Source organism: Peromyscus californicus, unplaced genomic scaffold, assembly GCF_007827085.1.
Source record: "Peromyscus californicus insignis strain IS unplaced genomic scaffold, ASM782708v3 Scaffold_5__1_contigs__length_169319896, whole genome shotgun sequence".
Classification (NCBI taxonomy): Eukaryota; Metazoa; Chordata; class Mammalia; order Rodentia; family Cricetidae; genus Peromyscus; species Peromyscus californicus.
In genome coordinates this window covers 17834532-17861136 of record NW_026294573.1, presented here as the reverse complement: position 1 = coordinate 17861136, position 26605 = coordinate 17834532, and the positions used below count along the sequence as shown (strand labels likewise).

The following is a 26605-nucleotide window of genomic DNA, read 5'->3' as shown; positions in this document are numbered from 1 at the left end:
CTTTTTTAAAAGGCAGACAACTGGGTTAACGGGATAAGCCTGTCAATCTTTTAGATTGACACTTGGCTTCACCCAGTGTCCCTTAAAACAGCCCTGTGAACAGTACTGTCCTTAGTTTCACATGTGAGTAGTAAAGATGAAGGTCACAGACAGAGTGCCTTATTCAAGGTCATCTAGCTGAATAAACTGAAGAATGTGGATTGGAACCTAAGATTCCTGTGTGGGAATGCCTCTCTACCCTGCCTGCCTGCTTTTTCTGCTCACACTCATTACTCTGACAAAGAATATCGTCGGCAAGGCAGAATTCCAGGAGTAGGGAGAAAGATGCCTATCTCGGGTCCTAAAGATTTGGCTGAGTTTCCAGGGAGACACAAGCCAAGGGACAGAATGATAGAAGAGGAAGGCATGTGGCCTTTCACAGATCACACGTGGAAATAACTTTCTCTTCAGCATGCTCCTGCCATGCAGTAAGAAAGTGACTTTCACACCTGCCCCTTGGGGATCCTGGTCCCGTGTTCCTGTTCTGGGCTCTGGCCTACAATAGGGTTCTGTCAGTTGTGAGTCTCTTGGTCTCCGCAGTTATTTCCAAGGGGTTTTATACTGACTAGTGCACTCCCCCTCTACCCCCAAAACAAACAAACAGACAAACAAACAAACAAACAAACTACAGTTATTGTGTAGTATTTATTCCAGGTGGGAGAGCTTACCAGGGTGGAAGGTTAGGGTGTCTCATTCCTCCCTGGACTCGCTGCAGCTCACTTTCTATTTTTGTTACTCATTGGCACAGGAGGAAGGGGAGGACGGCACATTTGTTATCAGCAGGCGAGTGCACAACGCCCTGGAGCATTCTGAACTGCCTGGGAAGCAGGGGTTGCCAGAGTCTGAGCAAGTCTGGGCTGAGGAGCGACTACAGCTGGCCAGGCCATATGCTGAGGAAGACTGAGCCAGCTAGGTGACATCTGCTAATTTCTTCCCTCCTCCTGCTTCTCAGCTCCTCCCCTTTCCTGGCCTGAGAAGGATCCAAGGCCAGTTAATCAGGCTAGACACAAAGGCCTTGGCTGGGAGACTGTAGAGAGCCAGGCTATGGCTCAGGTAATTTCTGCCAGTTGTCCAGATAGGATCAGACTACAAACCAGTCACTCAGGCCCAGCCTTCCCTGATGCATGAGTAGTCCTCTCTCCTAACCCTGCCCCCAAGGAAGCATGGACCACTCTCAGACCCCAAAATGGGAAATGACAGAAACCCACCACCATAGAGGCAGCCAAAAGCTCTCTTCTCTGCTCCTTGGTGAGCTGTTTGTATATCAAAGCCCAGCCCGTTTCGCTATGGAGTTGATGCCGATTTGTCTCCTTACCATTTCCAGTTGGCTCCTTGTTTGCCCTAAGGGACCACCCAAGAACCATCAGCCATCATTTCCATCTAGGGGGCCTACATGCCTGTCTTTGAGTTCTTGAGAATTTGGAAACAGAAAAAGGGTCTGTGCTGTGCCTCTAAGTAATTATGATTATGGGACCACCTTTACGCTGAAGCTTCCTGACTCAGCCTTTGGCTAACCAGTTTCTTGGAGGCAGAGCATGATACCAAATGGAATGATACCATCCTCCAACTTCAGTTCTCAGCTCACCTTCCAAAGGCATCAGAAACAGACAGATCTCATGCATCTCCTTTCCTGGGCACCAACATTGCTGCTGGCATCACCTCTGCTCTCGCTGGGGGCTGGAAACTTCAGCTGACTTCATCATTCTTATCTTGGGAAAATCCCTAGACTGAGCTGGCTTGACCCAGCATACTCTGCCTTCTAGGAAGTGCCCAGCAAATGGGAAAGCAAACAAGAACAAGCGAATTCCTTTAGTCACTCCACAAAGCAATAGCTTCATGAAAGGCATGGACTGACTGCTCTCTCCCATTCCTCCTCCATCCTGTGGAGGAGGCCTCGCACTTTACCATGCTGACTGCTGATGCACCATTCCCACACAAGCAAGCCCTTGGTATCCATGAGTAGATCATTATTTCAGTGATTTCATTGGAGGAAAGCCAATACCTGCCTGTTGAGGGCCTCAGATTTATGCAGTTCTAAGTGCATTAAGCCTTTTAGGAAGGCAGATAAATAAAAAAAACTTTTATCTCCTTATACCAACCACATGGGGAGGTTAACTATTTGCTTGTTGCTGAATTTTTTGAAGCATTCTTTCTGTTTAAAGGGATCCTCCATGGCTACCTATGTGAAGTGGATGTCATTGCCTTGTCACTGGACTAGGAGTCTGGAAAGCCATTTGTCCCCGTCCCTCCTGGCTTTGTCACTCCTTGCTCTGTGATCTTTGGCAAATCATTGTCTTCTTGGAGCCTCAGTTTCCCCTATCTTTAAGATGAGTTCTTTGTTGGTTTTTCATTTGTTGCTCACATGTCTGTACACATGTGCATGCTGGGGGTTGAACCTAGGACGTGGCATGCTAGGCAAGTGTTCTGCCACCTCTGCTTCACAGCTCAAAATGAGTTCTTTGGAGTGGATGACCTCGAAGGCCTTAATTTTGGTGTTCCGAACTTGTTTTCACCATTTTGCATGAGCTGACTCTTGATTTTGGAAGGTGGTGTCCACAGGAGTCTGGGGAATGTCTTTCTGCCCTCAGTTGTCTTCTGGGTCTTATACTTTCTTTCTCCTTTCCTCGTGTTTCTGTCATGGGGATGAGCTCCGAGAACTCTGTAAGGCCTGTCTTAAGTCTGAGGTGAAGGGATTAGATTGCGTGGTCTCAGGTCTATGTGGCACCAGTGTTTCCCAGTGCCACGTTTCCTGGCTTTCAAGCTAGGTGCTTTCTATAACACAAGTCTGTTTGATTCCTGTTTCCGTGCCTCTCCTGTGAATTCCCTGGCGACAGAGAAGACTCAGGACATCCTCAGGAGGACTGAGTAGTCTCCTCCACCCTTACTCAGCACACACCTGCCCTTGTCTGCATCAGACTCAGCCATCCTGCCAGGGTGTGGGGAGATCTACTTGTTTGTTTTTTTGTTTTTTGTTTTAAACCCCAGGGACAGGAACAGCTCTCTAGCACTTCTGTTTTAATGGAGTTTTGCTAACCTGAGGGCATTGCCATGTGTCTTGCCTCCACATCCCAACTTGATGTACAACTAGGATAGTGTTTTCAAGATCTGTTCCTGCTGCTGCTTTTGGGTCACTGGCCAGAAACTCCTTCATTCAAGGCTGCACAACCTCTCACTTGTAGTCCCCCTGCCCCTGCCACTCTCCTGTACCAATTGGCAGCCCTGAGAGTTCAAAGGAAACAGACCTCTGTGGTGGTCCACTGGAGAGTATAGGAAATTAAGTCTGTGGCTCTTCTCTGCTGATAAAACAGGGGCACCAAGCCCTGCCTCAAAAGATCTCGCCAATAATTTTTGTCTTTGGGTGTTGAGCCCTGGATTCTGGTGCTGTAGCTCCTGGTGCCAAAGTCTGGATCGTTCCACATTTTAGCAGCACCAACACCTGCTGCTATTCAAACTGTGTGGAAAAGGGACAGCGGTGGGCTGCCATTTTGAAAATCTGAGTGCAATAGCATTTGATTGTAACAATTATTTCAGGATATTATTTCTTTAATCTGCACACTTTGTAGAACCGCTGTAAAGTAGGTTTTATTTTTAAATGCCTTCAGCATTGCAGACAACGTTTATACCAAGCAAGTGAAGTTTGGAGGGTTTGGTTCCTCTGAGCTTCACATGGATTAATAGGCTAGCTATGATTCCAAGGTTGGAAGGCACATCAGTGCTGAAAAAAACCACCAAGATGTAACCTTTGGGCCCAAACTGGATGCTAGAGGAAGCCTCCAAATAGAAGGGAGACCCATAGTCAAACTGTTGTCTAATCAAGCCAAATATTCCCTTAGTCCCCAACAACAGACTCACTTTTATGACAAGTGCTTTTCTTTAGTAGTCTGGGTAGACAGCTAAACTGAGCCAGCAGGTGTGTATCGGTGAGAGGTCGGAGTGGAGGAATTTGGTTCTAGAACTGCCTGGCTGGAGGATGAAGAGCTGGCTAAATGCCAGGAGCTGGTGTCCTCCACCTGCTGCTGTTACCTGCCATGGGTACTGACACAGTAAGAAAAGCTGCAGGGTGGCAGGCAGGGAGCTGTGCCAAGTCTGTTCCTGTGGCAGCAAAACAGTTCAGAATATGAGTTAAAGGGATTTGTGTGGGGGCCAAGGCTACAGGCAAGCTTGCACACCAGTCATCCCTCATGCAGCAGGGACTGGTGCCTAGACTAATAGAGGACTTCTTGTCCTGGGCAGTGTTAGTTGTTAGATTTAGTGGGTCAGTAAAGGAGCAGGGACGCAGAGGCTGGCCCCTGGCCACCTGTGTTGGCATGGGTTTCTTCTGACAAAGACTGCTTTGTAAGAGCTGCTTTTTAGGGATTATCTTTTGAACACCCTGAATGGGGAACAGGGTTCTCCTCAACACCTCAACCAAGGTCATAGGAAAGAGGTCCTATTTTCCTGCTGCTTCACAGCTCAGAACATGTATTGAACGGAATGTATTTTTAAGAGAATAAAGTCTATTTTTTGTATTTTAAAGATTGGGAGGGCTAGGAAGATAGCCCTTAAATAAACGTACGCATGATAGGCCCTTTGCTGGGGCCTCAGCTCTGTTGGTCCACACCTACTTGCCCAGGCAGGTGGCTCTGGCTTCACCTCTGCCCCTTGGAGTCTAGGTGCAGCAGCTTCTACATTCCTGCTCCAAGAATGGGACCAGAGAGGCCAGAACCTGCCTCTGGAAAGCAGGGCACAGCCACGGGCCGTGGCTCAGGGCTCCTTGGGTGCATGTGTATAGTTGAAGCTGCCTGTCTGCATGCGTCCTTAGGCTGTAATGCTCTCTGTTGGCTCTGCAGCACAATATTGTAACCAATAAAGCTCCCTCATTTCCATATGCTCTTTTGAGTCAGTGATGCCAATTTTGTCAATATAATTTCTGGAAATAGCTGTTATCTCTGAATTGGTGCTGCTGGCATGAAGTTTCACAAGTTTAAGTATTTTACCTAGCAAATAATTTATGCTTTAAAACTTTTCTAAGTGAATGAACCAGAGTTAAAACCAGCAGCTGCCTCTTTGCTCTATTTTCTTTTTAGGCTTATGTGTTGTCAAAGATAATTTGTCTTGCTGGGCAGTGGTGGCACATGCCTTTAATCCCAGCACTCAGGAGGCAAAGGTAGACAGATCTCTGTGAGTTCGAGGCCAGCCTGGTCTACAGACTGAGTTCCAGGACAGCCAGGACTGTTAGAGAGAAACCTTGTCTTGGAAAACCAAAAAAAAAGAAAAAAAAAAAAGAAAAAGAAAAGAAAGTATCTCAAATTACATGCCTTTAATCCCAGCAGAGGCTAGAGGATCTCCTGTGAGTCCAGGATAGCCAAGGGCTATACAATGAAACCCTGTCTCCAAACAGCTTTTTTTTTTTTTTTTTTTTTTTTTTTTTTTTTTTTTTTTTTTTGACAGTTTCTGTGTGTATCCCTGACAGTTCTTATTCTAGAACTTGCTTTGTAGACCAGGCTGGTCTCGAACTCACAGAGATCCTCCTGCTTCTACCCCTGAGTGCTGGGATTAAAGGTGTGTGCCATCATCACTTGGCTCCAAACCGCACTCTTTTTTTTTTTTTTTTTTTTTTTTTTTGGTTTTTCGAGACAGGGTTTCTCTTTAGCTTTGCGCCTTTCCTGGAACTCACTCTGTAGCCCAGGCTGACCTCGAACTCAGAGAAATCCGCCTGGCTCTGCCTCCCGAGTGCTGGGATTAAAGGCGTGCGCCACCACCGCCCGGCTCAAACCGCACTCTTAAAAGCATCAGCCACTGACTGCAGCAGGCACCCTCGTGAACTCCCCTTAGGGAGTATTTCCGGCACTTTCCACTGTAGCAGTAATCACCTTTCCATCACTAACACTATGTTTTCAACAGTTTTTCCCCCTCCTGTGTCACTCAGTGAAACTAGGGGAGAAGCCCCATTCCATTTCTCACACACCACTAGAGGAAGAGTTTTGAGATGCAGGGATTAGACTAGGGTTCTAAGTACTTTCCAGCAGCCTTATAGAGGAGACAATTCAACTACAAGGTGCTCCGTGCCAACATAGATGGGCACTAGTACATGAAAAGTGACAGAAACATTCCTTTAGAGCCTCCCATTCAATACACTGCCATTAAGAATTATTGAGGGCAGGGCTGGAGAGATGGCTCAGAGGTTAAGAGCACTGGCTGTTCTTCCAGAGGTCCTGAGTTCAATTCCCAGCAACCACATGGTGGCTCACAACCATCTGTAATGAGAACTGGTGCCCTCTTCTGGCCTGCAGGGATACAGAACACAGTATACATAATAAATAAATGAATCTTTAAAAATATCCCATGTACTTAAAAAAAATTATAATGGGGCTGGAGAGATGGCTTCATGGTTACGAGCACTGGACCCAGGTTTGGTTCCTAGCACCTGTAAGGAAGCTCACAGGCATGTGTATAGTACACATACATACATGTAGGCAAACACAAAACCAGGACCTTAAAAAAGAGGAGCTGTCAGTGTAACTCAGTAGGAGCCCTGGGACCTGACCAAACCATTTGTCTTTTACATGGCTTCCTTCTTACACCTGTGGAGAAAATGTGGGTGCTATTGTCAAAGGTAGGATTTGCATTTCCGAGGGAGCAACGCTTGTGTATTATGTATATAAAGCTTTAATCCAAAAGATCAAACTAATTTTATATGAGGCTGGAGAGAGATGGCCCAGTGGTAAAAACACAAGAGGACCCGAGTTTGGTTCCCAGCGCACAGACTGGACGGTTCACAACCTCCTGTGACCAGCTCTAGGGGATCCAATGCCTCTGGCCTCCATGGCACCCACATAAGTGCACATACCTACACTGATAAAGCATACACATAATTAAAAAATAATCTTCACATACAATTATTTTAAAGTTTTATTCTCAAAATATATTAAAAAAAAAAAAAGCCAAACACCAATAGACTAAGGTTATCTCACAGCACTTGCTTGTCTCAGTCTTTATGGAGACATAATTTCAAATTAATGGGTAAGTTCCTCTCTGTGCTGCCAGCCAAAGGAGCCAGCCTCTGCTGTCAAACTAGGAGTCCTGCAGCTGATGACAGTTCCTCAGTAGGATGGAGTATTGCTAGAAGAGCTTGCTTCCAGGGCAGATTACACGTCCACTGGGCCTCCTTTCTGAACCATCTGTCTCACATACTTGGAGACTGCTGCGCAGGGACACCTGATGTGGCCTGACGAGGCAGAGTGTACATGGCTCCCAAAAACTGGTCTGCAATCCTTCCTGCTTCTCGAAGCCCACTCAACAGAGCACCATGGACTGTAGCCGGGTAGTTCCGGATTGTATGTTCTCCAGCGAAGAAAAGTCGTGGAATTGGCTATTTTGGGGGGTGGGGGGTGGGGAGAAAAATCAGCAAGTAATTTATTGTGTTTGAACTGCCAAATTCCTGTTGACTTTTGAAGGCTAATCTGTTTCCACCACTAGTTTACCCAAGTCTCTCTTGATCAGTTTATAGATGCTCAAATATTCTAGTTTTATTTCATGTAGTACCTGTTGGCTAAGATTGGCAGGACATCCTAAACTCTGAGCCACAGGGAGTACAGCCTTCTTAAGCAGGAATGTGTTTGAGCGTAACCAAGCCTTTGGGTTGTGATACTGAAAAATGGGCCTACAAGGCCCTAGTGAGCTGCCACACAATTAGGTACAATTAAAAGTTTGTGTGCCTGTGGAGGTGGAAGGTGTCGGGTCCCCTGGAGCCGGTGTTACAGGAGGCTGTGAGTCATCCAGTGCAGGTGCTGGGAACTGAACTGGGTCTTCTGGAAGAGCAGCAGCCATTCTTAAATGCTGAGCTGTCTTTCTAGTCCCAATAGGACTTTTAAAGGGGGAAAAGCTGAGCAAAGTATCCAAGGATGGAGTGACTAAGAGGTATCATTTCTACCCTGAGCTCTTCTTGGTCTTTCCCCAAATAGGTCCAGACACAGATTTCTTTCTTTCTAATTTCTCACCTGTGGGGCACCCGGAATGGAGGGGCCAGGAGTGATTGGCTGAGCCATTAAATCATAGTCATTTCCAGAAGATCCTGCAGCCACATAGGAATAGGAGCCCCGGGCCCAGGGATCAGCACGCCATCTCGACACCACAGTCTCCTTGGGCTAGATATAGGAGAACCATGTTACTGATAGCAGGACATACCAGCCATGGCTGAAAAGTAGGCAAGACCTATGTAAGACAGGCAAGATGAGGGAGCCAGGTGACAGATGCTGCTGCTTTGGATGCAGAGACACAACACAAGGATCCATGTTGCCTCCTCCTCTATGACAAACAGCACTTGACCTTACTCTTTCATTAATTCACCTTCTTGAGTCTCACAAGGGGCTAAAAGTATTGCAGTTGGCCTAAAAATAGGCTACAAAGAAATACTCATAAAACTCCCCAGTGTATTTGCCAAGTTCAGCTGCTTGTGATGTGACCCCACGTATAAAAGAGAAAGGCAGCTAGCAACTGACATTCTCGGGGTCATGTCCTAGAGTCTGCTGAATACCAACCTTAAAGTTCCAAACATTAAAATTCAGGCCAACTCAGCACATACCTCCATTCTCACATACATGTCCTGATCAAGAACTTAAGCTGCAAACTGCAACTAAGCCAAACCTCCATTCAGCTGTAAGCTAGATCCCTGCTTGTCCACTCACTCACATACCTGTGGTACTGCACTGCTACCAAAAATCCCTTTGAGAATGGCCAGGCACCGGCCAACAATCACATCATCACTAATGTTCTCCATGATGCCAGCAGCTTCTCCTGCCACCAGGGCCAATAGTATTGGAGCTGAGGAAACAGAAGGGACAATTCAGGTTTTTCCTATACTTTCCTATCAGGCCTGCTTTGTTCTCGGTGCTGTCAAATGTCAATGAGCCATGTAGTACCACACAGCTGGATACAAGCTATTTTTCTGAATGCTGTCCCCAGAAACTGACCAATGGGCACTCCATTGCTTATGACGTCCAGGAGTCAAAAGGAACATTTTGTATTTAGGTATAGAATTCTTAGTCCTGGCCACTTAAGGTGCTTCCACAGTAATGGCAGCATCCCTTCTACCTGGCTCCGACCCTTCATACCTATCACTGTCCTCAGTCATCATTTGGCGAGTATATAATAAGCCTGCATGACAGCCCCAGGGCTACCTAGTTCCTGGGGGTATGAAAGACACAAATCACAAGAGTTAACAGGTAAATAACCACACACACATAGAACCATGACCTTTGATAAAGCGTTGACAATATAGGACAGAGGAAAGAGAATACAGGGATTTAATTCAGATTCTAGGCAATAGGAATGTATACCCTAAAGGCCTCTTACAAATACATTCAAGCTGAGCAAAGCAAGCCAGTGAAAAAAGAGAAATGCACAGACGCTCTGAACAAAAAGCTGGGAGCAGAGCAGACAGGGAAGATGGGAAAGGCTATGTTATAAGGGGCTTAGTAGAAGCCTTGGTAAGAAATCTGTATTCCCTTTTGCAATTCAAAGCAACCAACAAATACAACGCAATTAACAGAAGCAGGGATGCTGGCATGATAGGGAGGTGACAGTGGCCTGGACAGGGACAGGCGGTGAATAAGGGATGTTGGGTGGGGAGGAATACCATGAGGTATTGACAGGACCGGATGGAGCTGAGGAAAAGCATGGCACCACCTCAGTGTAGGAACACCTCTTCACCAGGGATAGAACGACACTGGGTGAGGAACATGCCTGTACTGTAAGCAGTGGCCTACAATTGCTGCATGAGAAACACTTGTGTGTTCTCCATTCTCTTCTTGAAGAGGGAATTAAATATATGCGTTTAGTGCTCTAGTTAATCAACTGATTATAAAGTAATAGGATGGGAAATAGGAACATAAACACATTTTAAGGAAGTGATCTAAGGTTGAGGGCAAGCTGGATCTAACAGTCTCAGAATGAGGAATACTCCCCAGCCTGTCCCTTTTGGCTATGATATGACTTCATTTTTATGTTTTCTTCAAACTACTTTGAAGGGATTTTTTAAAGAATTGCATATTAAGTTAATGAAAAAAAATTACGGCATATATATAAGAAAACTCCCAATATTTCTAATTCTGTATGTTTCTAGAAGTATGAAAAAAAAAAATAAACCTAGCAAACAGTTACCTTTATATAGGTTCCAGAAGAGGAAGAGCTCGCCCCTGCTAGCAGTCGTACTGCCAACATGTCCAAACAGATTGACACTTGGATCCCAGAACACCCGGTCAAAACACAACACCACCTACCACAGGAAGGAATCATATGAGTTGGCCTCAGAGAGATGGCTTTTTGTAAGCATCGTTGGTCCTTTCAGGTCATACTTAAGACTTATTGACTACTCCTAGTCCACTTTTGGTATAAAAAAGGAATTATAATATGATGCGACTTAAGGTTTGGGGCTATATAACAAGATTAAGTGTGCTTGAATACTATATAATACAACCAGATGAGTATATGAACTCTAGGGGCTCAGGCCTGGAATCACAGCTGAGGGTACGGGTAACTATGGTTACATGCAGACCCCCATGCCTCACTGATGCTACTGGACACTCAACATTAGGCTGGTAACAGGAGGAGAGCACATCACCTTGTTAAGGTTGCCGAATCCCATCCTCTGAACTGCAGATGTTTTCCACTCAGGAAGAGGAGGCACAAACTGAACAGCTGGTGGCTGCTGCTTCAACACTCCCAGGGGAAGGGTGCAGAGAACCGCATCACACTTATAAATAAAGGTTTGACTTGTGGAGCGTGTATTCACAGCAATCACTTCACATCCTGGACAAAGTGTTTGGAAAACTTTTGGTGATGAGGATGGCATTAATGAGGGAAGTGAGCACGGTGCCAAAAGACATGCCATTTCCTTCATTTTTCAGACAAAAAACAGTGAGCCTAAGGCTGCCAGGATTTAAACGCTCACAGTCAGTAAGGAACCCTTGATTGCCTCCATCTTACACTAGCGATATACTGGACTAAAGTGGTTACCTGCTCACTAAGGACGACAACTTCAAGACTGGCACAAAACCTCAAACTGGAAATTCACTGTAATGCTCAGCTTGACCTCTGAGTTGACATCAGAACTATGTCACTATTATTTGACCTAATGTATTTTTAAAATAGTGATACAGATTTACTAACAATAGGAGTGAAAACATAGAATACACTCCACAGAGGAATGGGCTCAGCTGGGCCGTGGTGCCTTTAATCCCAGGCAGAGTCAGGGGGATCTCTGTGAGTTCGGAGGCCAGCCTGGTCTACAGAGCGAGATCCAGGATGGGCACCAAAACTACGAAGAGAAACCCTGTCTCAAAAATAAAACACATTAACAAAAATGGGCTCCAACAAAGAGCTGGCTGGTGAGCCCTAGTATGTTTTTCTATGAATGCTCATAACAACTATATATGCATATGTCTTTTTGATCAATTCATTGTAAATATAATTATGAATTCTGAGAATACGGCACCTCTTAAGTATGACAGATAACCCAGGCCCATTTTCTGTAGACCCAGAACGAAGATGGTGTTGCAGTTTCTGCCACTCTGCCATCTACTTACAAAAGGCATTTACAAAAGTTTACACTCATGAACCATGCGATCAAGTTACCAAAAACAAAGTTGTAAAAAAACTAATCTTGTTTCAGGGAAGGTGCTCTACCTTCCTATAGAGCAGGCACATACCTGAGGCTGTGTAGCGAACCTGCCGCACTGCTGTATTCAGTTTAATATCCAGGCCTTCAGCTAAAGCCACGGGCACACATGAGTAGCCATTCCTTACTGTCAGGTGACTGCCAGTGAACTCAAAGTCATCATCCTAGCCAGGACAAGAAAAGGCCTATGACCACACTTTTTAAATACAATTTACACTATGCCATTTGCACCAAGTTCTGTATGATAGTGCTGAAGAGTACAAGCTTGCAGACCAGTCAAGTTTAAAAAACTTTTATGTGTATGGGTGTTACCTGCATGTGTTTTATGTACCATATGATACAGTGTCTGCAGAAGAAGGTGATGGATACCCTGGGACCAGAGTGACCGACAAGTGCCATGTGGGTGCTAGCAATTAAACCCACGTGCTCTGCAAGAGCGGCCAGTACTACTAACTGCTGAGCCACTTCTCCAGCCCCAAACAGTATTTTAAGACCAGAACTGAACAGTTACTTCATATTCAAGTTTAACTGCCTGAGGAAAAACCACTGATCTGTCTCTAATCTCCAGGAAGAAGTTTCTATTGTCTCTAGATAGTTACTAGCACAGTACTCTACTACCAAGTTCAGACCATCCATGGAGACACAGATGACCAGAAAGCACAAAAGCTGATTCATTTACCTCTTCCCACCCACCCCCCTCCCGCTTTTTTTGAGACAGGGTTTCTCTGTGTAGCCAGGCTGTCCTGGAACTCACAGAAATCCAACTGCTGCTGCCTCTGTCTTCCGAGTACTGGAATTAAAGGCATGCACCACCAACCACCACCCAACCCCATTTACCTTCTTAACAGCATTATAGATGTGCATAATTACATTTTCTTTTAAAGAGCAAAGTCTATTTTCAGTCTTTAAACTGACAGACTTTAAAGTTGAGGAAGATTTCTAAACCAGTTGGTCAAGTTAGATGAAGGCAGCCCATCCACAAAAGGAAGCCTCAAACATCTACAGAGTATCAAGCCAAGGTCTGGCTTGGAAGCTAAGAGCATCCCACAGAGTCTAGAAACTCTGGGGGGTGTCTCGTAATTCTTAGGAATTCCATGTTAAAACACTCTAAGCTCAGGTAGCTTATACAGTTTTTCAGAATGTAGTAAGGACAGATGGAGCTGGAGGGTAGCAGTGATCGAGCATGCCCACGTGAGGCTCTAGGGTCAAGCTGAGGACACAAAGGGCACGCCAAAGACTGGAAGAAAACATAAAGTGTGTATCTGACAGATGAGCTCTTACGAATTCTTCAAAAAGAAAACAAACAACTAGAATTTCTTCAAAGGGGCCAAATACATGAGGACATTTACTACAAGGCACAGAGCAACCGAGATGCACAGGAAGAGACTCCTGACACTCACTAGAATGGCGGACCCTCCAGGTTGGACACTGAGCATCTCTGAGGAGGTGAAGCACACGGGCTGTCACAGAGCTGGGGGAGGGGGGAGGGCGTGGCATGCAGTTTGGAAGTTTGTCACATGAGTAGAAGTAGAAGGAGGGCTAGGGGAACAGCTGGAGGCAGGGTTCTCACCTGGTTTATACAAGGCTATGAATTCGATCCCTAATATCACCAAAACCAGCCAAGCAGAAACTACTTTCTGTAAGATCTTAGCAATTTCACTCAAAAAAAATTTCTGGCCAGGAGGAGTCAGAGATAGGGTCTCACTATATAGCTCTGACTGTCTTGGAACTCCTTTGTAGACCAGGCTGGCCTCGAACTCACAGAGACCTGGCTGACTCCCTCACAAGAGCTGGGAGTAAAGGCATGTGTTACTACCACCCGGTTCACTATTAATTTTTTCTGAGACAAATACTAATATTCAGAGCACCTTCACTAATAGTACCCCATGCACACGCATAACCCCATCAGTGCGCCAGTGATGACTTAATAATCCATGTTTATCTCTACAATGGAATTGCAATAAATAACAAAGGGATACACTAGCTCAAGGTAAGTGGAGTCAGTCACACAAAGACCACTTACAATGAAACCACAGAACGAGGAGATGCAGGATGAGAGGAAGGGTTTACTGCAAAAGGGTAGGATGATAACGATCTTTTGTTTTCGTTTCGTAAAGTCAAAGGCCTCCCGATATCGGCCATGCTGACCCTGGACTCAATTTTTCTGCCCTAGCCTCTAAAGCACTGGGATGACCGGAGTGGACCACAGCAGCAGGCTGAAATGTTCCATGTCCTGACTATGGTGGTAGCCCACGAGCAAATGCTGTCTCCTACTGAAGCTGTCTACAAGTACACACACACACACACACACACACACACACACAGGGAGAGGGAGAGAGAGAGAGAGAAAGGAGGAGAGAGAAGGAGAGGGTGAGTTTTTAATAGTCCTCAAGTATGTGCAACTCAATAAATGGTCCAGAAATCTTACCTGATCCCAATGTTTAAGAGAGAGGGTAGAGAGAGGTGTGGCATTGGCAAATTCAAGGTTTGCAAAATGCCAGTCAAGTATCTGTCTGTCTCTTGATGAGAGATATACATCACTGAAAAATAAGGGAGCACAGTGTTAACAAAAACATCACTGCAAGACTCAATGAGCTCACCTGGATGGGGATTGGGATTGGGACTGCCTTATATGCAAGTAACAGAACAAGATCTCACCTGTGTTACTAACTGCTCTATCCCTTATGTCTAGAGAGCATCTGTCACTGTCTGAACCTCAGTAGAAAAAGGTAAAGTCCTAGTCCCCCAAATCTTTCAAGTGTAAAACAACAGTACCTTTTAAAAAATCACCCCAAAACAATTTCCATCTAGGTCAGCTTTATCTCAATATCAGGTTTTGTAGAGAAGGGCTAAATTTTAGATACAGAGACCATCTCACACACACTTCCCATCCACCCATCACATAAACTCACTGTTTGTCGTCTTCCTTCCAGACTGAACAGAAGGAGACAGCAAAGCTATCATTCTTAATGTCTGGTATTCTTTCCTTACCTTGGGGGATTTGCTTCCAATTCTTGAAGTTTTTCTTCTAGCTTTCCTTGTGTTTCAGCTAATTCATCATATTCCTAACAGAAATTAAAAAATAAAGTGAATGTGATTTTGCCTCAACACCGTGTGGGACACTGAAACCACAGTCTCACTTGAAATTCCACATGCATTAACGTTACCATCCTCAAATGTCAGGATAAGAACTATGCAGGAAATAGCAATCTCACACTGTACTGAGTGTGAGCCATTCAATCTCCCCGGCTCTTTAGGTGCAGACACTTGCCATTGGCTAGAGGCTCGCTCTTTTCTCAGGTTTCCCACCTCTACACTACTTTTGGGCATAGCATGGCACCAACCTTGCACAGGGCAGTCAGGTCCCTGTGCTTGCTCTTCACTAAGAACTCAGCTGTGATATCTCTGGGTGGCTTCACTTCTGATGCTTCTTTGTATTGTTGATGGAGCTCTTTAATTTTCTCCTTCAAATTTACCATCTAAAATGGAAAAAAAAAAAATTTCATACTAGCCAGCACTTGGAAGGCAGGAGGCAAAGGCAGGTGGAACTCTGTGAATTCGAGGTGAGCCTGGTCTCTAGATCGAGTTCCAGGACAGCCAGGGCTGCACAGAGAAACCCTGTCTTGAAAAACAAAACATTTTTTTTTTCATATTAGATAACAGTGTAATTCTTTTCCAAAGAACACATGCACTTGGTATTGGCTCTCCCTGCACAATGTTATGAAGGATCCTTGCAATTTCTGAATACCTGGTTCTGTATCATGTTATTTGGGAAAAAACAGAGTTTAACAGAGGTTTCCACAACCCTATCAGATAACTAAGAGAGATGCTTGTCTTCCAAAACAACGGAGATGGAAAAGAATATTCCACTTAAGACCCTCTTGCCTTAGCCTCTTAGGTGTTGAAATAACACAGGTTCACCACTATGCCCAGCTTTGTTCTTTTTTTAAATTTATTATTATTTCATGTGCACTGGTGTCTGCCTGCCTGTGTGTCTGTGTGAGGGTGTCAGAACCCCTGGAACTGGAGTTACAAAACAGTCATATGGGTGCTGGGAATTGAACCCAGGTCCTCTGGAAGAGCAGCCAGTGCTTTTAACCACTGAGCCATCTCTCCAGCCCCACTCCTTTTTTTTAAACATGTAAAAAGTCAAATTATCACACACAGAATTTTATGTGCTCATTCCTAATGTTAGCTTTTTCAGGTACCACAGGGTGTTGAAGCCTGGCCTACAGATGTTCAGTCTTTGCCACAGTCTATGCACAGGTGGCTGGGGCTCCTAGAGTAAGAGGAAGCTAATGAGAGTGAGGTCGTGCCCTCCCCGCTGATGAATGAATCATTTCCCCCTAAGCTGCTACCTTGTGCAGTTGGTAGGGTAAGACTGTATCTGTATCATCTGTAACTCTGGACTCAGAAGATGACGACAGAAACCTCAGGGAAATGTTGGCGTCTTGAGAGAAACAGTTATGGCGATGGATGAGCTGACTTGATCTTCTTTATCAAGGGGTACTTGGCTCTAATCCCAGACCTCAGCAGCAGTGCTGACCAATCCACTGCAGTTAGGATGGGAAAGGAGAGCAGCCGGGCAACTCCTCTCCATGGAGGTCAAACTCCAGAAAGGTCTTTACCATTTCTAAGTGAAAGGAGTCCCCTTGTTTTCGGTTTTTGGACTAGGGAAGCCATGAATGCAGAGCTCTACCTTATTAAGAAGCTCTTTCAGCTCCTCCTGAGTTTTCACTATCTTCTTCCAGTGTTCAATCTGCTCATCTTTGACATGCTTTTCTTGTAGCCTGTAAGAAACAATGCATGTGGCCTGGCTGCATAGCCAGCTCTATAGCACAAAACAGGCCCCCCGCCAAATACCCGAGGCCCCAAACCCACTGACTGTGTATGTATAATATTCAGACAAGAAAGTTAGCTGGTTGTGTTTGTGTCCTGACCTAAATAAAATAACATGCAGTAAAGTGATGCATTTTAGAACTGAACGTGGCCTTGGGGAGTCTATAATTATTTTTTAAAAAGTACTTAAAATGTTTTACTTTGGAATTCATTTTATTTTTTAAAATTTATCTATTTTTATTTTATGAATGTTCGCCTGTGCACCATATACATGCAACACCTGCAGAGGCAGGAGGCAAGGGGGTGTCAGATCCTCTGGTACGAGAGTGACAGTTATGAGTTACCACTCATAGTGGGTGCTAGGAACTGAACCCAGGTTGTTTGAAGGAGCAGCCAGTGCTCTTAACCACTAAGCCATCTCTTCAGCCCTGACTTCAGAATTTAAAAGTTCACATGAATATATGTAAAAATTAGCTCAAATAAGACTTATGAAAAAACTTATAAATAGCAATCTCTCTGTAAATGGAATTCACTATATGATAAAGTTTCAGAGTACTTACTGAATGACAACCTCCAATGCCTGGCCAAGGGATACAGGTTTATTATTGAGGACGTTGAAATCTAGCTGATGACTAAGGTAAGAGGTGGCTTCTAGCAATCGGTTAAATTCTTGTTCTACCATTTCATCTTTCTCTTTTGGAACCTGAAAATATGAAGTATAGCAGAGTTGGTCCTTATCAAACTAAGCACAGTCATCCATGAACACACAAAAATGTTCTACAGTTTAAGAGGCCAAAATATGTATTTCAAAGGAAAACCTTTGAGGACAATGATTTGACTTTTTCTATGAAGTGGTTAAATCCATTTAAATGAGATATGAGATGTTTCAGGCCTGAAATATTTCCCTCTCTCCCACTCGTTCCCTCAGAGCTAGGACTCAACCTACAGTCACAGGCACAAGACCTGCAGCGGCACTAGCTGAAGTTACATGAAGCACAAGGTGCACCGCGCTGAGCTGGGCTGACATGCAAAGGACACACTGGCAAAGTCCCAGAGAACAAAGACTGTGACCACACACCAGAAGACCTTCCAAAATCAGAGCAAAAGGGGAAGAAGAGGCTGCAGTTACCTGTTCAAAGATGTAGGAAACAGAAGTCAAATTCATGGTGTTGACAATAGCACACCAGCACCTTACTCTTTTACACAATAATAATGGATTTCAGCTTCAGAGGTGAACGTCAAAGCTTAGACTAGGAATAACTCAGTTACCACAAGGTCTGGCTCCTTGCTGTGGTAGAGGAAGGGAACACACTTCGAAGCAGTCCTCCAACTGACCTAGACCATTCTGTACAGTCTACTGACAGCATCAGCTCCTCACCCCTGTTACATCCTAGCTTTGCCCAAGTAGTCTACCTGCAGTCCCACTGCTGGATTCACGGCAACAGTGGCAGACAACACAGCATGTCTAAGAGAAGCATCTTTTGCCAGGACTGGGCACTAGGTGGGAAGTAGGATTTAAAATACAGACTTCACTTTGCAATCAACCTAAAATAGGGAACGAGAAAACAGAGCACTGAAATAAGCTCTCATAAACACCAAGCCTGAGGTGTTTGGTAGGAAGTGACTACTGACAAGATCACCATGGAAGAGGCCACCTCTCACTGGAAACACTTCAATTTTGCACTTGCAAATAATGGAGGAACGCACTGGACCATCCCCCTCGAGGGTAACCCCATGAGATGGGCCACTGGTGTGGCAAAGACGACCTGTCAAAACAGGGTAACTTTTACTAAGAGAAGGGGAAGAAGGCCGAAGCAGCTCTGCTCTGGTTCTGTGAACACAACAGAGGCAGGTGACAACCAGAGTCATGCTTAGTGCCTCAAGGACAGAGAGACTCTCAGCGAGAATTAGCTACTCCCACCCCAAAGGAGATCTGCACTCCAGGACTCTGGCTTGTGGAGAGAAAGGAGGTAGAGAACCAGGCTTCAGATGCTTGGTGTCACTATGCATTACTATAGTCGCCAGGGCTGGTGGGTCAGAGTATCTGGCTGACCCATTTCCACAGTGAAAGAAGAGCTCTTGATGATGGTCCTGTTTGCTCTGACTGCACCTATTAGAGCTGTTCAGAGACCTTCTCGTCATGAATTTCATTCAGTGCTCATCAGTTACTTTTTCTCAGAGATGTGATGGCCCTGTATAGAGTAACTCAAAATGAAATTCTGCCCAGGAACTTGCTCTTTCCAGTGCAACCCTGCAATGTGCTACAGAAGATGGTCCTAGCACTCTCCAGTTATCTTTCCTTCCAAAAGGGAGACAATCACACTTGAATATAAACGCTACATAGCTGCCCAATGTTACCTGCAAGACTGCTTTTCCTGGAGTTTCTACGCAGATTTCTGAAATGCCTTACAAGAGGATGCTCTAGCAAGAGGGACGAGACCACATATGCCTCTACCATGGGGCGCAATGTGCCAAAACACAAGAACGCAAATGGGGCAGATTAAAGCTCTTCTAGTGCCAACTGGATGGCCTGCTTCAGACAAGCTTTAATCTTTGTGGTTAGGGTGACAGTCACATAAGGGAGTTTATACTGAGAGATACCCAGCACTCAGGTTCAGTAACTGGGTCTAGGGTGGTGGTAGAGAAATATTTAAAGGGACACTGTCAAGGTTAGAGGGACCAAATTGACCTTTTGTTTCTTCCCTCTATTTTCTGAGCAGCCTGCTTGATTCGTTACACCCCCCTTTCCCACCCACACTCCCCACAAAAAACTGATGTTTTACATGCGCTTTCAATGACAAAAACTCAAACAGCACCAGTCCAACCTACAGGCGCAACTCTACAACAACAACCAGTGTGATGTGTGATGGAGAGGATCATTGAAAGGGAAAGATCTAAGTGTTAAGCTTTTAATGGGTTACTGTAAACAGTGAGAAAATGATTTGAAAAATTATGAAAAAATACCTTGACAGTGTCCTTTTAACCAGTGCAGCAGAGGGAGAAATAAACTGTAAATAACAGCCCAACAGCCACGTCAAGTTTAGTTTTGTATGACAGCAGTAAAATCAAGGCTTTAAACACATAGCATGACAGAAGCATTCTGTTAGCTTAGAAGCTGCAACCGCTGGAGAAATAAGGAACAGACTGTACAGAGACTACAATGGGAAAGTCAAGGCATAGAAATGGCCAGGGGGTGGGGGGCAATTTAAAAAAGGCGGGGTGGGGGGTAGTGGTGAGAAAGCAGTGAGTAACGAAAGCAAAACTCAAAGAACAGAAAACACACAACAGTAACAAGAAAATCAAACAAATCAAACTCAAACCACAGGAATACTGCCACGTTTGACTGACACCAGATGACAAGACTGCATGTCCAGTGCCCACTTAGACCCAAGGCTCAGCTTTATGAGATTAGGTGGGGCAACCAGATTATGAGATTATACGGGCAACCGGGCATTTCTGCCCAGGTGAGCAATTACAGCGATGCTAACGTTGCCAGTGCAACTAGGGGGAGTGCTGAAGCCGGGCTGTTCTCCATTCACTTTAGCATTTCAATTGGAAATGAATGGCAAATAACATACATTGGCAAACCAATGCTGACCAGGGGAAACCCAAATGTGTTTAATGCATTTAAATATTGAATCCATTGCTAAAAGGCCAGTTACAAATGCTCTACTTTACATATCCAACAATGAAAACTTTCACTGTCAAGGCAAACACTGAAGCTCAACAGTCTAGCTGCCCATGGAGGACCATATAGAATAGTGATCTATTGTTTTAGAGAGCGTTCTCGGGGTGTTTTTAATAGTTTAACAACAGGTGCTGGGGGGATAAGATGCTTAATTCTGTAAAGTGCCTGCCACACAAGCAGAGGACATGAGTTCAGATCTCCAGAATTCACATAAAAATAGAATCCTGTACAGGGGAGGCAGAGACAGGAGAATCCCTAGGGCTTGCTGGCCAGCCAAAACAGCTTCCGTGAGAGATCCTGTCTCAAAAATAAGGTGGAGAGTGAGAGACGGAGACACCAACCTCTTATGTACACTCACACCCCAAACGTGTACAACCTGCACACACATATATACACACAAATACAAAAAATAAATAGTAACAACAAACAACCATCTACATTTGTTTCTTAAAACAAAAAATGGCTGGGTATGGAGCTATGTCCTTAAGCAAACACTACCTGTGATTTCCATAACACTCAGCCCTCTACATTCTTTTTTAAAATTCTGGTTTTTCAAGATAGGGTTTCTCTTTGTAGCCCTGGCTGTTCTAGAACTTGTTCTGTAGACCAGGCGGGACTCGAACTCACAAAGATCCACCTGTCTGTCCCCTAAATGCTGGGATTAAAGGTGTGCACCACCATGCCCAGCCTAAGGGGAACTATTTTAAAGCTCTCTGAAGAGGAGACTTAGCAGATACAGTCACACAGGCAATCATGGTACTTACTGCACACCCTTACCCTGGCCCATCTATCTTCCTGACAAATCAGGCAGATGTAACTTAACAAGCATTGGAACCTGAGCTAGAACACCAAGCAACAAACTGCTTCTCGGGTACTGACCACAGTGGCTTTAGGGAAATACATGGGAGCTACAGTTAGCCATTCTGCAAAATAAGAAAAAAAAAAAAACTACTCACCCACTTAATTCTTTATATTTCTAAAGCCACAAAGCATCATTTCTAATAATAAGCATATGCAAGCAAGGTTCTCTGTACCTGTCATTTAAGTGAAAAGCTAGTCTACAGGTCAATAGTTCTGAATTCTCACTGAACTATACCACTGGAGACAGAGAAAAACAGACATTAACATGGCTTCTTACATAAGGCAAGAGGAACTCAAAGCCATGAAGAACTCTTTCCAAAACTAAAATGTCTAAAGAATCATCATTTGGGGCTGGAGAGATGGCTCAGTGGTTAAGAGCACTAGCTGCTCCTCCAGAGAACACAGGTTCAATTCCCAGCACCTACATGGTGGCTCACAACTGTTTAACTCCAGTTCTGGGGGATCTGACACCCTCACACCAGTGCACCAAATACAAATAAATGGACTAAGGAAAAAAAAAGAACCACCCTGGGCTGGAGAGATGGCTCGGAAGTTAAGAGCAGATGTTGATTTTGTAAAGGACCCAGGTTCAATACCCAGCACCTACATGATACTTTACAACCATCTGTAATTCCAGTACCAGGGGATCCAACACCTTCTGACCTCCATGGGCAACAGGGACACATTCTGTGCATAGATATACATACAGGCAAACACCCCTACACATAAAATAAAATAAATAAACCTAAAAAAATAAATGGGGGAAAAACCATATCCCTTGTTTAAACTATCAAATGCTCCCCAAAGGGCTGGACCTCAGATAGGGAGCTTAAGCTAGAACACAATGCACACCCTTCTATAATACAGTTGGTATCACATACTTAGGTTCTTGTGTAAGCTGTTTATCCTATCCCACACTGTGACAGGAGAGGCTGGTGACCATGCTTAGGGAGAACTTGAACACAGAAACGCCGTCACCAGTAACAAACAAACTCACCAAAGGCAGAGCACTGAGCACTAAGGATCAGTGATGGAGCAACTGCCTAGAAGCCTGAGGGCCTGGGTCCCATCCTGGACACAGCAAAAACCAAAATGTCAGCTGACCTGTAGTAGGTAGCACAGGCCTGTTATCTCAGCACTTGGGCAGCTCAGGTAGGAGGCTCAGGAGCCAGTCACAAGAAAGCTTATCTAACACTAAAAGGACTTCTCTGGGTATCTCTACTGTTGCCTTGTTTCCTTACCCCAGCCAGGCTCTTTCCTGCTACTGACCTCAAACACCTATCTCATCCCGTCACTTCCCTGCTCCAAACTCCACGTACCTCCACAGCAAGGCCCTGTCCTACACTGTAGCTTGTCTTCTCGCCTCACCAGGATGAGCTCCATCCTTCCCTCGGAGACCTCTGCACCTACTCACCTTCCTCAGGCCCAGTGTACAACAGAGACTCAAGTCCTACACTGATCTCACAAACGTGCTCCCTCCCTTTCCACCCTGTCCCACCAGTCACTCCCACACCCCCACCCTCTTGCCCCTTGACTCTTCTGTAGCAATTGGCTCTCCCTAACCCTTAGCAAATCTGCCTCAGCTTAGTGTTGCTGATAGACTTCTGGGTAATAGATTCTTCAGACCCTCTCTCCCCAAAGCAGAAACAGGACAAATTAAACAAACTGGAGTTCATTATAGTACTCTTCTTACTTTTGAAATATTTTTAAATTTCCTTAATAAAAATCGGAGGGGGCGGTATTTCCAACCGAGTCCCACTAGAGTGAAGTAGAGAACGGTCCTCAACTTTAATATCCTTTACTGACCTTTATCAAATAATTCAGAAAGGTAACCTCTACTATCTCTCTTCTCTCTCATTCTACCCTGTTTATTTTGTTAGATGTTTCTCCCAAGCTCTGGACACGTGGTGGACATGACCCAAGGCATTTCAGGAACATCAAGCCATAAAAACTCAAGGCAGCTAGCATAAGTAAGGATGTCCCTTGAGATCATCACAAAAAACTTGAGTGGTAACAACAGCTAAACCATGACATATCCAATACATAGCAAAATTTTCTTCCTCAAAATACAAAGTTAACAATATGCTTACAGTCTCAAAGGACTCTCAGCCTGACAGGGGAGTTGGTCAAATTTCTGCTAAACACAAACTTCTGAATCTTACTTATGCCTGCAAAATCAGGACTGCCAGGGGCAACCTAAGCCTGCCTGACCATGCCTCCTCACTCACTCACATTTCTCAGACCAATCACTATGTCCCTGCTACTCTCACATCAAGGACAAGAAGCTCCTAGGCCTCTGACCATAGACACTTTAACCTTGCTCTACTTCTGGGTAAGTATCACCATCTGGCTGCGTACTAGCCTGGCAGAGGCCTGAGTCTGTACAAAGTGGAGGGACACAGCACACAGAGCTTAAGCACACGATGGAGGCACAGCACACAGATATGAAGAAGCAGGTTTAATTCAGTAAGTGGCCAGGGCCAATAAACATGGTGGCCAGCCTTCAGTAAATACCTACAGACAAATGCCTAAGCAGACATGTAAATTTGCACACGTACCATCATCCCTTCCTATACAGTTCAGAGTTAAGAAAATAGTCAGAAAAATGCCAATTGTTTCTCAGTCTGTATATTCATGTCATGCTCAGTAACAGATTCCCCTGAAATTATTTCCAACTGAATCACAGAAATTTTGAAAAGCTCTGTTTGTCATCAACTTACAGCTTGTCCATTAGCTTCGTAAAGTGGGCATTTTTGCTTGATCTTGGCCAGTTCCATGTTTACTTGTTTGCTGACAACAGCCATGGGATTTCCTCCTAGAAAAAAACTCCAACAAATTTAGCCTATCCTTGAAAAGAAAAACCTCAAAGTCAAAATTTCTTTACTGAAAATAAAAAATGCTAATCCCAGCCTTGGTGGCCTATGCCAGTGTTGCAGCACTTTTGAGGCAGGAGGTTCGAGTGTTCAAGGCCAGCTCAGGCTATGTAATGAGACAACCTGTGGAGTAAGCAAAGGCTAGGGACTGAGTTCAGTACTAGAGCTTGTCTCCCATTTTTAAGGCACTGAGTTGGACCCCCAGCAGCCTTGCCAAAATAATAAAGGACTAAAACAGCTGAAAATGTAGGGTGTCAATCACATCTTCTACTTTAAGGCTCACAGTAAGAAACATGTAAGACCAACAAAAATATGTTAACTTAGCTGGGCAGTGGTGGTGTATACATTTAATCCCAGCACGCAGGAGACAGAGGCAGGCAGATCTCTGGGAGTTCCAAGGCCAGCCTGGTCTATAATATGAGTTCTAAGACAGTCAGGACTACACAGAGGAACCCTAAATGTTAATACTCCTAATTCTCTAAGTTAACATTTTATTACAGATCCTTCTACAATTTAGGAGTATAGAGTTAGAATTAGTATAGAGTTATAAAAGAATTATAACCCATTCTATGAAAGTTTTAACTTAGTAATACATTATAAATACTATGTTATGTATGCTATGGAGCTAGTGGATACACGTTTTACTATATAATAATTTAATCTTCTAATGTGGTTTCTAATGCTCTGCCATTATAAACAATGTCATGTTGGAAATGATTCAAACACAACATTGTTCACTTGTCTGTGTTTCCTTAGGATAATTTCTTTGAATTAGAAAAAATCGCCGGGCGGTGGTGGCGCACGCCTTTAATCCCAGCACTCAGGAGGCAGAGCCAGGCGGATCTCTGTGAGTTCGAGGCCAGCCTGGACTACCAAGTGAGTTCCAGGAAAGGCGCAAAGCTACACAGAGAAACCCTGTCTCGAAAAACCAAAAAAAAAAAGAAAAAAGCCGGGTGGTGGTGGCGCATGCCTTTAATCCCAGCACTCGGGAGGCAGAGCCAGGCGGATCTCTGTGAGTTCGAGGCCAGCCTGGGCTACCAAGTGAGTTCCAGGAAAGGCGCAAAGCTACACAGAGAAACCCTGTCTCGAAAAACCAAAAAAAAAAAAAAAAAAAAAAAAAAAAAAAAAAAAGACACCCAGTATCAAAAGGCTTGTACAATTTACATTTTCAGCTTCAGAAAAGATATTTAGCAATTTACCTCCTACTAACAGACAATAAGGACTTACTATGATTTGAATATATTTTGCCCCCTCAAAACTCAGCCTGGAGTTTAATTCCTAATTCGAGGACAACCTGGTCTACAAAGTGAGTTCCAGAACAGTCAAGGCTACACAGAGAAACCCTGTCTCAAAAAAACAAAACAAAGTCGGGAGGTGTGGCACATGCCTTTAATCCCAGGACTCTGTATGTCTGAGGCCTACCTGATCTACAGAGTGAGTTCTAGAACAGCCAGGGCTACACAGAGAAACTCTGTCTCAAAAAACCAAAACCAAACAAATCAAACAAACAAAAAGATAGACAAACTATCAATAGTCCCTTCATTGAATCTTACTAGCTTTAGAAAGGTGAAAGCTAAAGGCACATACAACCTAAAGGCCCTGTTTCCTGCCATGTGACCTGAAGTACCTCAAGACCGTCAGCAAGAAGTCTATCAGATCATTGCCCCTTTGGCCTACAACTATAGGGAAAATAAACTTCTTTCTTTTTGGTTTTTCGAGACAGGGATTCTCTGTACAGAGCCCTGGCTGTCCTGGAACTCTCTCTGTAGACCAGGCTGACATCGAACTCACAAAGATCTGCCTCCCAAGTGCTGGGATTAAAGGTGTGCACCACCAAGCCTGGCTTAACTTCTTCATTATGACACTGTCTGTGGCATGTCCCTATGATTTGTCTGTGGTATCTCTATGACTCTTTGTCTCTGAGATGTCCTTATGACTCACTGTCTGTGGTGTGTCCTATGACTCACTGTCTGTGGTGTGTCCTATGACTGTCTGTCTGTCTGTGGTGTGTCCTAGGACTCACTGTCTGTCTGTGGTGTGTCCTAGGACTCACTGTCTGTCTGTGGTGTGTCCTAGGACTGTCTGTCTGTCTGTGGTGTGTCCTATGACTGTCTGTCTGTCTGTGGTGTGTCCTAGGACTCACTGTCTGTCTGTGGTGTGTCCTAGGACTCACTGTCTGTCTGTGGTGTGTTACTGGCAAAGAAAACTAACACAACACCACAATCAGTATATTATAAAACTATTGGTTTAAATTTAAGGTCTATCTGTCTTAGATTGTGTTTCAAAGTATCAAACTAAAACTACTTACCAAGACCTGTTACTACCATGGCTCCAAGATCAGCTACATAGTTTCCTTTTCGAAAGGTAGCAACCCGTCCACCTACACGATCCTGTTTTTAGAAATCAAATGACCAAAGTCATTTATTCTGTTTTAACCACAGTAAGTCAGCATACCAGGATTCAATCTTTCATAATAGAACAAGAAAAGTATTATTCTGAGTTTACATTTATCAATAAACAGTACTGTATGCACTAAACACAAACCAATGATAACCTCAAGTTGAGGGAAAGAAAGGCAGCAACAAGCATGAATGTCAGAAACGAAATGAAAGGAAACAATGTTGACAGCCAGACAGTTCCACGTCCTGC

General features: G+C 44.4%; 2 protein-coding genes across 5 annotated transcripts in view; one reads left to right on the top strand and one right to left on the bottom strand.

Annotated features, from left to right (window-relative positions):
• Positions 1 to 4909, top strand: part of Luzp1 (leucine zipper protein 1) — a 79505-nt gene extending 74596 nt beyond the window's left edge. The window contains exon 3 of the mRNA XM_052715455.1: positions 788 to 4909. Coding sequence (XP_052571415.1) covers positions 788 to 943 — 156 coding nt within the window. The 3' untranslated portion in view covers positions 944 to 4909. The remainder of the gene's footprint in view (positions 1 to 787) is intronic.
• A 2003-nt stretch (positions 4910 to 6912) lies between these two features.
• Positions 6913 to 26605, bottom strand: part of Kdm1a (lysine demethylase 1A) — a 52404-nt gene continuing 32711 nt past the window's right edge. For 2 of the 4 annotated variants that reach the window (XM_052715722.1, XM_052715724.1), the window contains 14 exons: positions 26265 to 26346; positions 23804 to 23898; positions 19499 to 19510; positions 17095 to 17237; positions 16395 to 16485; positions 15040 to 15174; positions 14687 to 14760; positions 14124 to 14235; positions 11727 to 11859; positions 10640 to 10827; positions 10180 to 10294; positions 8714 to 8841; positions 8019 to 8165; positions 6913 to 7390 (listed from right to left, as the gene is read on the bottom strand). In XM_052715722.1, coding sequence (XP_052571682.1) covers positions 7205 to 7390; positions 8019 to 8165; positions 8714 to 8841; positions 10180 to 10294; positions 10640 to 10827; positions 11727 to 11859; positions 14124 to 14235; positions 14687 to 14760; positions 15040 to 15174; positions 16395 to 16485; positions 17095 to 17237; positions 19499 to 19510; positions 23804 to 23898; positions 26265 to 26346 — 1641 coding nt within the window. In that variant the 3' untranslated portion in view covers positions 6913 to 7204. The remainder of the gene's footprint in view (positions 7391 to 8018; positions 8166 to 8713; positions 8842 to 10179; positions 10295 to 10639; positions 10828 to 11726; positions 11860 to 14123; positions 14236 to 14686; positions 14761 to 15039; positions 15175 to 16394; positions 16486 to 17094; positions 17238 to 19498; positions 19511 to 23803; positions 23899 to 26264; positions 26347 to 26605) is intronic. The other 2 variants (XM_052715723.1, XM_052715725.1) reach the window with 1 other exon arrangement.